Source organism: Coregonus lavaretus, assembly GCF_964263955.1.
Source record: "Coregonus lavaretus genome assembly, contig: HAP1_SCAFFOLD_368, whole genome shotgun sequence".
Taxonomy (NCBI): Eukaryota; Metazoa; Chordata; class Actinopteri; order Salmoniformes; family Salmonidae; genus Coregonus; species Coregonus lavaretus.
Window position 1 is genome coordinate 262,364 of NW_028164956.1, and position 10,941 is coordinate 273,304.

The 10,941-nt window shown below is 46.4% G+C and overlaps 1 protein-coding gene across 1 annotated transcript; it reads left to right on the top strand.

The window, feature by feature from the left end:
• Positions 1-666: 666 nt before the first annotated feature.
• Positions 667-10,607, top strand: LOC311116417 (serine/threonine-protein phosphatase 6 regulatory ankyrin repeat subunit A-like; the record flags this gene model as incomplete). Its single annotated transcript, XM_084191507.1, has 21 exons — positions 667-754; positions 1,012-1,163; positions 1,594-1,797; positions 2,185-2,263; positions 2,459-2,573; positions 2,718-2,864; positions 3,855-3,923; positions 4,266-4,406; positions 5,042-5,153; positions 5,370-5,396; positions 5,573-5,647; positions 6,480-6,681; positions 7,164-7,251; positions 7,483-7,600; positions 7,824-8,043; positions 8,899-9,064; positions 9,278-9,423; positions 9,550-9,632; positions 9,727-9,809; positions 9,938-10,029; positions 10,235-10,607. The coding sequence occupies 21 exons, from the start codon at positions 667-669 to the stop codon at positions 10,525-10,527; spliced, it is 2,700 nt and encodes an 899-aa protein (XP_084047633.1). The 3' UTR covers positions 10,528-10,607.
• Positions 10,608-10,941: the final 334 nt, after the last annotated feature.

A 10,941-nucleotide genomic window follows, 5' to 3' on the forward strand; every position in this document is an offset into this window, starting at 1 on the left:
ATAAAGTTGCAGCCTAGTGCAGAAATTGCTATTTTTGGAGTACCAAACAACAATCCTTCTCTGACCAATAGACAGCTAGATGCCATTGCCTTTGCCTCCCTGTTAGCCCGCAGAAGGATTTTATTGGATTGGAAATCTATCAATCCTCCCTTAGCCTCTCTTTGGCTCGAAGATCTGAAGCTGTTCCTAAAATGAGAAAAAATGAAGTTACCATTCGAGGGTCAACCAACTCATTTTATTCCTCCTGGGACCCGATGATATCCTATTTTGAACAGCTCCAAACACTTCCTCCAGATTAGTACTCTTGGCCCCACCTTGAGATTACTGCTATATAGGCCTATAAAATTACTTAATCACCTGAAATTGTTAGGCTATTACATTTTTGCTTGAAGTAACGTTGTTGTATACTTTTGTTTTGTTTTCTGACATGTAAGTCAATTACTTTCCCTTTCTTTTTAAATGTGTTTGGAGGCATTCTGGGGGGAGGGGGAGGTCAAAGGGGGACTAAAAGGGGAGAAATGTACCATGTCTTTACATGTTATCTTTCATTCATTGTGAATACAAAATATATAATTTTAAAGGGAAGGCTTTGAAGCCAGATTTAGCGGATTTTGCTGTTTAGTTTTCCTCAACCTGTGTTTTGTTTCTCTCTCCTCTCCCTGTTAGATGGTGAGGCTGCTTCTCTCCAGAGGAGCCAACATTAATGCCTTTGACAAGAAGGATCGCCGAGCAATCCACTGGGCTGCTTACATGGGTGATGAGTTTACCACATCATTTACATTCTGACTAATGTCCTTTATACCAATGAATGAATGAATGAATGGACTGTGTGTTAGTCTCACAGCTCAGCTGTATGAGCCACGTCTAGTGTGTTATTATGTCAGAATCATGTACTAAGTAGGTTGATTAGATGTTTTCAGTTGTACTAACATGATGTAGGTGTTGCTTATGGTGCTGTGTACCACTGTAAACTAATCTATCTCTCCCTCTCGCTCTCTCTACCTACCATAGGGCACATTGAGGTGGTGAAACTGCTGGCCTCTCATGGATCAGAGGTGTCCTGTAAAGACAAGAAGGCCTACACCCCTCTCCACTCTGCAGCCTCCAGTGGAATGATCAGTGTGGTCAAGTACCTCCTGGACCTTGGAGTGGATGTGAGTCAACACGCATTCAAATGTGTATTGGCGGCAGGTAGCTTAGTGGGTAAGAGCGTTGTGCCAGTAACCGAAAGGTCGCTGGTTCTAATCCCCGAGCCGACTAGGTGAAAAATCTGTCGATGTGCCCTTGAGCAAGGCACTTAACCCTAATTGCTCCTGTAAGTCGCTCTGGATAAGAGCGTCTGCTAAATGACTTAAATGTAATGTAAATGTGTAGTCACTGTTCAATTACAACTCAATGAAAATACAGAGCTCTAGTGGGTTGGCGAATGATTTCCTTTCAAGTAATGAAGAGATGGAGGTTGGAGCCAGTGTTTTGGGCCAGGGGGTTTTCAGAACCAAGTGACCTGATCAGGAATGTATTGTTTTGTTCCCCCCCCCCCCCCCCTCTCTCTCTCCACTCTTTTCCCTCCCTTGCTCCCTCCAGATAAATTAGCCCAATGGGTACGGTAACACCCCCCTCCACGTGGCATGCTACAACGGGCAGGACGTGGTGGTGAATGAGCTGATCGAGTGTGGCGCCAACGTGAACCAGGTGAACGAGAAGGGTTTCGCCCCACTCCACTTCACGGCCGCCTCGTGCCATGGGGCGCTCTGCTTGGAGCTGCTGGTGGGCAACGGGGCCCTCGTCAACATCAAGGTGAGGAGACCGGATGACCAACACTGTGTCTGAACTAAATAACACCCTATTCCCTATGTAGTGCACTACTTTTGACCAGGGGCCCATAGAGCAAGGAGCCGTGGTGACACTGGCTGTGTCCCAAATGGCACCCTGTTCCCTTTATAAGTACACTACTTTGGTTCAAAAAGTAGTTCACTATGAAGAGAATAGGGTGCCATTTGGGACGCACACACTGACGCAGCACATGGCTTAGTATTTGGCCCTGGTCTACATTCAAATACCAATGGAATAGGCCTAACAATGCAAACTAAATGCAATCAAGCGCTCCTCCAATACGTGTTTGATTTTGCCTGTGGTCAGCAGCACAGACTGCCGTGTGAACCATCTTTGTCTTTCTATCTGCAGAGTAAAGATGGAAAGACCCCCCTCCACATGACGGCCATCCACGGACGCTTCTCCAGATCTCAAGCCATCATCCAGAATGGTGAGTCGCTGTGAATGCTCTCAACTGAATATATATGAACCAGTAGGCTCTTCAGCATTGTCTTTAGTCTTCAAACCATGATTCACTGGCACAGAGCAATGTTACTTGCAATGTGGTTGAACATGATGCTTCATGATGCCTCTTGGGTCAAGTGGTTGACGTGTGTGTGTGTGTGTGTGTGTGTGTGTTCTGTAGGTGCTGAGATCGACTGTGAAGAAAAGAATGGAAACACACCCCTGCACATCTCTGCTCGCTACGGCCACGAGTTACTCATCAATACACTCATCACGAACGGAGCTGACACAGCCAAGTGAGAACACACACACACACAGTTTCCAGCAATAATGCAACATGCATCTGCAATTCTGTCATTGACCGAATTGCCGCTTGGAGACTATGCTCAACACATTGTGGTGTGTGGGGGGTTGATCTAAAATGTAAAAATGTGTTGCAGGCGAGGCGTCCATGGGATGTTCCCCCTCCACCTGGCTGCTCTCAGTGGGTTCTCTGACTGCTGTCGGAAGCTCCTCTCATCAGGCTTTGATATAGACACCCCTGACGACTTTGGAAGGACCTGTTTACATGCTGCAGCAGCTGGAGGGTGAGTGGACTGGTCCAGGCTTTACACCAAGGAATATTTAGTTCATGAACTGGAAAGCCACCAGAAAGAACAAACACATATTCACACTCTTACATTTCACATGGTTTAGCAGTATTGTTTAGAGTTATTTAAAAAATCGTATAGATCATTAGTGCGGTATCATTTCTGTATAATGTGGTTCTTTGCCATGGTGGTATTGACTTGCGCTCTGGTCTAAATTGTCTTTATATCTTCTTGAAAGAGAAGAGAAACCTGCAAACTGCTCTTGCTAGTATCACTTTTTATTATTGCTTTTAGTAGCATTATAAAAACAGTGATACTAGCAAGAGCAGTGTACGGGTTTCTCTTTTCTTTCAGGTTCTCATTGTTACCATCCACCTAATAGCTCAGATGAACGAGAGCCTTTCTGAACTTGATATCTTTTTACCATCCACCTGATAGCTCAGATGTACGAGAGCCTTTCTGAACTTGATATCTTGTTACCATCCACCTGATAGCTCAGATGTACGAGAGCCTTTCTGAACTTGATATCTTTTTACCATCCACCTGATAGCTCAGATGAACGAGAGCCTTTCTGAACTTGATATCTTGTTACCGTCCACCTGATAGCTCAGATGAACGAGAGCCTTTCTGAACTTGATATCTTGTTACCATCCACCTGATAGCTCAGATGAACGAGAGCCTTTCTGAACTTGATATCTTGTTACCATCCACCTGATAGCTCAGATGTACGAGAGCCTTTCTGAACTTGATATCTTGTTACCATCCACCTGATAGCTCAGATGTACGAGAGCCTTTCTGAACTTGATATCTTGTTACCATCCACCTGATAGCTCAGATGTACGATAGCCTTTCTGAACTTGATATCTTGTTACCATCCACCTGATAGCTCAGATGTACGAGAGCCTTTCTGAACTTGATATCTTGTTACCGTCCACCTGATAGCTCTGATGTACGAGAGCCTTTCTGAACTTGATATCTTGTTACCAGGAACCTGGACTGTCTGAATCTGCTGCTCAACACAGGGGCAGACTTCAACAGAAAGGACAGCTTCGGAAGGTCTGTCTGTGGCATCAAATAACTTTCATATGTGATCTTTATGATAATTTGGAATATAGTATAGGGGCATATAGGAATTATTATGGGAAAGATTGGGCGGCAGGTAGCCTAGCGGTTAAGAGCGTTGGGTCAGTAACCAAAAGGTTGCTGGTTCGAATCCCCTAGCCGACTAGGTGAAAAATCTATGTGCCCTGCAGCAAGGCACTTAACCCTAATTGCTCCTGTAAGTCGCACTGGATAAGAGTGTCTGCTAAATGACATAAATGTAAAATGTAAATGTTATACAGCTCCAATAAGCTGTTTCTGTTGTTGATGTTGAATGGTTTCTGTGCGTTCTTCTAGGAGTCCTCTGCATTATGCGGCAGCCAATTGTAACTACCAGTGTCTGTTTGCCTTGGTGGGGTCTGGGGCCAGTGTGAACGATCTGGATAAAAGGGGTTGCACCCCGCTCCACTACGCTGCTGCCTCCGACACAGACGGAAAGTACGTCTCACACCTCTCTTACTGTTGTGTGTGTTGTGGTGCCATGACCTTTCACATTTCACTGTAGTCTGGAGAGTATGTTGTGGTGCCATGACCTTTCACTGTAGTCTGGAGAGTATGTTGTGGTGCCATGACCTTTCACATTTCACTGTAGTCTGGAGAGTATGTTGTGGTGCCATGACCTTTCACTGTAGTCTGGAGAGTATGTTGTGGTGCCATGACCTTTCACATTTCACTGTAGTCTGGAGAGTATGTTGTGGTGCCATGACCTTTCACATTTCATTGTAGTCTGGGGAGTATGTTGTGGTGCCATGACCTTTCACATTTCACTGTAGTCTGGAGAGTATGTTGTGGTGCCATGACCTTTCACATTTCACTGTAGTCTGGAGAGTATGTTGTGGTGCCATGACCTTTCACATTTCACTGTAGTCTGGAGAGTATGTTGTGGTGCCATGACCTTTCACATTTCACTGTAGTCTAGAGTATGTTGTTGGCCGTGTTTGAATACATACTAGTGTTAAATCTGCAGTGGGAAAGCTTGGCCACGTCTCCTTTGGGAAAGTGTCTCTGCTTGCTTATCTGTCTGTCTTGATGTTGGTATAATGATTAGTGAACTCTTGACCTCTGACCTCTAGGTGTCTGGAATATTTGCTGCGAAACGACGCTAACCCAGGGATCAGGGACAATCAGGGCTACAACGCAGTCCATTACGCGTCTGCGTACGGACACCGCCTCTGTCTGGAGATGGTGAGTCAGAACCACAGGGGACTAGACGCCCTGCATTCACAGACCATTTTGTCTGCGTCCCAAATGAATGTAGGGCCCATAGGGCTCTGGTCAAAAGTAATGCACTATATAGGGAATAGGGTGCCATTTGGGACAGACGTTGATATTCAGTAGGTTTTAAGGTGTGGTTGCATGTTTGTCGTGGCCGCATCGTCACTCTTGATGTTCTTTTTCCAGATTGCAAGTGAAACACCTTTAGATGTGGTAAGTACCAGTTGGTTACTTTTCCTCACACTAGCTTGTTTAAGATACGAATGCAACACCCCAGTATGTCTGCAGGGGCTGGTCACTGAGATTTACAACATGAAACATGCTACTAGACTAACCTTCAAAGTAAATATGTTACAAGTCTAAACTGGCCCGTCCTTGTCTTTCCCCAGCTAATGGAAACCTCAGGGACAGACATCCTGAACGACTCTGATGTCAGAGCTCCCATCAGCCCCCTACACTTAGCTGTGAGTAAAGCCTACCTGCTCCTGTAGGGGTCTCGCCACATGACAAATGGCACCCTATTCCCTATTTAGTGCACTACTTTTGACCAGAGCCTTATGGGCCCAGATCAAAAGTACTGCACTACATGGGAAATAGGGTGCTATCTGGGATGCAGGCATGGTGTTGTTTTTCCACGAAAAGTTGATTGTCCAGACACTCACACACCATGTTCCTATCTGTTCCTGATTAGTGTAAAATACATGCATATTTTGACACGGTGATGATGAGGATGATTTCCTTATTTTGCCATTTGAGTTAATCAACCTCCAACAGAGGAGAAGTAGAGTGTTTCTAAATCTCACGCTTGGCAGGGACCTTCGATGTTGATGCTGGGCGGGAGAAAAAATGGGCACCCGATTTGAGAGACACTGGTCTACTTTAGGGGTCTAGGACTGTTTCTGTTCAGGCATACCACTGGTCTACTATAGGACATTGATTATATTAAGAGTGTATATCTGTTCAGGCGCACCACTGGTCTACTATAGGACATTGATTATATTAGGAGTGTATTTCTGTTCAGGCGTACCACTGGTCTACTATAGGACATTGATTATATTAGGAGTGTATATCTGTTCTGGCATACCACTGGTCTACTATAGGACATTGATTATATTAGGAGTGTATATCTGTTCAGGCATACCACTGGTCTACTATAGGACATTGATTATATTAGGAGTGTATATCTGTTCAGGCATACCACTGGTCTACTATAGGACATTGATTATATTAGGAGTGTATATCTGTTCAGGCATACCACTGGACTTTGCTTCAGACTGTGTGTTTGTTTCCATTCAGGCGTACCACGGCCACCACCATGCTATGGAGGTCCTGGTTCAGTCTCTGCTGGATCTAGACGTGAGGAACAGCCAGGGGCGCACCCCTCTGGACCTGGCTGCCTTTAAAGGCCATGTGGAGTGTGTTGACGTCCTCATCAACCAGGGAGCCTCCATCCTGGTTAAAGACTTCACCCTGAAGAGGACCCCCATCCACGCTGCAGGTACGCATAGGATATCACGTAAGACCTAGAGATTCTGTAATTCAAAAGTTTTCCTTACCAAGATGGACATTTGTTTGGTCATGTTGCTAGGACGCCAATGTCCACTCTAGGGATATTATATAGCATAGTGTGAAAATGCCCACTACACACTGATCTAAGGTCATTTTTTGTCATTATTGCTGAGGATCTGGGGAGGGTAAGCTGATCCTAGATCAGTGCACAGGGGGACTTCTATCCAGAGCCAGGTACACAGCTAGCAGGTGACAGGCTTCGAGGGCCTCAGCCCCAAAATGTTTTATTATCTGCTGTGTTAACATCATGAGGATGTCATTTACCAATACCACTGTTCTAGAAATCTGTCTGTTCATGTGAAGGTAATAGTCGTCCAGCAATCAGCTCATATCCTCTCTGTTTAGCCTCCTCTAGCTACCAACGGTCAATCATCTCACATTCTTATATCCTCTCTGTTTATCCTCCTCTAGCTACCAACGGTCATTCGGAGTGTTTGCGTTTGCTGATTGGAAATGCTGACCTCCAGAGTCCAGTGGACGTTCAAGACGGGAATGGACAGTAAATCAATACAATAATAATCAATTGGGTTTTGGATCCTGAAATAAAGAGATTTTGACACTAGTTCTACGTCCCAAATGGCACCCTATGCCCTACTTGGTGCACTACTTTAAACCAGAACCCTATGGGCTCGGGTCAAAAGTAGTGTACCATATAGGGAATAGGTTGCCATTTGGGACTCAGCCTGGTTATTACCAGTTTGTAATATGACCTTGTTGTCTTGTGTATCAGAACCCCTCTGATGCTGTCAGTGCTGAGCGGACACACAGACTGTGTGTACTCACTGCTCAACAAGGGAGCCAGCGTAGAAGCCAAAGACAAGTGGGGCAGAACAGCGCTACACAGAGGGGTGAGGAGGAGAGCTGGCTGTATACGCTCACACACAGAAAGAGACGGGGAGGCTCAAATATACATATTATCTTCAGAAAAGTAGTTGTCCATGGGTAGTGGTGTATTCATCCCTGTAGGGGGACCTGCCTCCAGACATCATTTGTAATAATTGATGATTCATTATTATATCATTGATTATTAGTTATTCAAATCCATTCTTGTCTCCCTGCCCTTCCTCCCAGGCGTTGACGGGTCATGAGGAGTGTGTGGAGGCCCTGCTGCAGCACAGCGCCAGCTTCCTGGTTCGGGACTGTAAGGGGCGAACCCCTGTCCACCTGGCGGCGGCATCCGGACACATCGGGGTGCTGGGGGGACTCCTACACGCCGCCCAGTCAGTGGAGACCCTCCCCGTCATCACAGACAACCAGGGCTACACGCCACTACACTGGGCCTGCTACAACGGTACGTACTGGACTAACGGAACACTAGATATTTTCTGATTTTCTCTCTTCAGCACCGTAAACATGTCCCTGAATTAGGCAGGCCATACAACTAGGGGTGTAACGATTCGATTTGTATCACGATTCGTGGTTGTCGATACGATTCAAGGACGATATTGGTTCATTTAGAACGATACGATCCGAAACGATTCAGTGACTTGAAATCGATTCAGTAACCTTTTAGCCAAAAATTCAACCAGTGTGACTGAAATAAATACCTGGATACTGGACAGTGCAGGTGAAGTTTCCTAGATTCCTGTTTCTTGTAAGGACCGCAATGGTGGCTTGATAATTTCTCGCTCGTCGGCTTCTCCTCTGTCGTCCGCCATGCTATGTTTTGTTGTCTTTGCGCCTTTGCGCTGCTGCTGGCGTGGGGCGATGACGTCACGGATAGGCAGACTGAATCGAGTAATGTTTAAAGCCTTTATCATTAAAAGTGCTAAGAAAAAACATCCATATAAAGTCTGACGTGCTTAAATCCAATGGGTTATTTCCTAGTATCGATACAATCGATTTATTACATTTTAAAACGATGTTAGAGTGATATATGTTGTCCAAAAGGCCAACTCACCGAGCACAGATCGATGTAGTTGGATCATAGGAATATAAATCGATACATCGATGTAGTAGATGGATCGTTACACCCCTACATACAACGGTACGTACTGACTAACTGGACTGTAGCTCTGTTCTCTCCTCCATGAAGTGTACACTCATTCACTCCCTCTTGTGGCTTGAAAAGCATTCGATTGGTGTGGACGGAGCCATGTGGGGGAATGAACAAGACTACAACAGAATTAGGGGTTATGACTCTCAGTGGAGGACCTTACACTGAAACAGGACTTTGTCATAGCATATGTCACCGAGGGCAACTCGTTCAGCCCCCTCCACTGTGCTGTGATCAATGACAACGAGGGGGCTGCAGAGATGCTGATTGACACTCTGGGGCCGGCCATTGTCAACGCCACTGACACCAAGAACCGGTAACTACAGCACATGACAAAGTCCTTTTCTTCTGGAGAATAATGTTGTCTTGGGAATAAAATGACCTCTGGGGTTGGATGAGGGATTGTAGATTACTTTTAATACATCTATTAGTGATTTTATATTTCTATGGTATAAACAGGGTTAATTGAACAAACTTGTTTATAACAGTCCTACATGATATCGGTGAAATAAGTTTCCTCTCTCTCCAGGACCCCCCTGCATGCGGCGGCTTTCACGGACCACGTGGAGTGTCTTCAGCTGCTGCTAGGCCACAACGCCCAGGTCAACTCCCCCGATGCCTCCGGGAAGACCTCCCTCATGATGGCTGCTGAGAACGGACAAACCAACGCTGTCGGTACGCAGCCCCCTCTCCTCCGCTTTGCCTCGCCCAGCCGGCTTAAGTTCAACATGTCTGTTTTACATTTTAATAAGTTGCTTCATTTCCTAATTGAGTTTCTTTATGTTTCTCTGTCTGTGTCAGAGCTGTTGGTGAGCAGTGCCAAAGCAGAGCTCACCCTGCAGGATGCAGTCAAGAACACTGCTCTTCATCTGGCCTGCAGTAAGGTGAGCATCCCCACATGAAGATGACGTTCATCTGAACAGTTGGCTCTCTCTGGTTGAAATTTTGGTCTGACATGTTTGACTCTGGTTTTTAAAGGGGCATGAAACCAGTGCTTTGTTGATATTGGAGAAGATTACAGACAGGAACCTCATCAACTCGACTAACGCAGCCTTACAGACGTACGTATGGTTCAGCTGTATTAATTGGGCCAGAAGAATTAGAAGAAGTGCACTATATAGGGAATAGTCTGGCATTTGGGAGGTATCCTCATTTGCTGCTGGCTAATCTGACGGTACTTTCTCCTCAGGCCGTTACACGTTGCAGCCAGAAATGGTCTGACGGTGGTGGTTCAGGAGCTACTAGTGAAGGGTGCTAGCGTGCTAGCAGTCGATGAGAATGGTAAGATCCATAACGCTAACACCGTTTTCTTCTGTACTTCTCTTCTCAATGTGTCCACAAATGTTTCTCTCTAGTCCACTGCTTGGTTATTGTCTTAACTTTGTATCTCCTAGCCTGCTGTTATTTCATGTTTTTCACCAAAAGTGTTATAGTAAACGGTGATGCTCCTGAAGTGACCCTCTGCTGTTCTGTTTGAACCCCTCAGGTTACACGCCTGCCTTGGCCTGCGCCCCCAACAAAGACGTGGCGGACTGCCTGGCGCTGATCCTGGCCACCATGATGCCCGTGTCCCCCTGCAACCCGGCGCCCAGCCTGTCCTTCAGTGCCATTAACCACTACACCACCAGCCCCTCCAAGAGTGTGACCTTCGACAGCCTGCCCGTGCTGCGCAGCGAGCACAGCTCCTACTGCAGCTTCAACAACATCGGCCACCGCGACCACGATGGAGGCTTCTACAAGGATGAGGAACTCAACGACTCAGACTCAGAGACATACTGAGGGGGGTGGTGGTCGCTGCCCAGGAGGGGAGCCAAGGGCAGGCGGATGGACAGTGAAGTGGGGCAGAGGCCACAAACAAATCCACACATACACACCGTGTCTTAAATCACCACAGCCAGCTTTGGGAGGGCACGAGCCGAGACAGTCCGCACAGGAGCCTTAAGAGTCCTGCAGATGGAGAGAGAGAAATGGAGGGAGGGAGGGAGAGGGGGAGGCACAACAGGCTGGCTGGCCACACTCATCCTCTCGTACCACCAGGTGTCCTTCCAGCAGATACTGGACTTCAGAGGAACTGCTGCTGCTATACCCCACCTTTACCTTTACCCACAAAGGTCCTAAACGGTAGAAACTGTCCAGCCAACAGACAGACGGACATCTTATGACGGCAATAACCTGTAGTCCAAGGGGATAGTA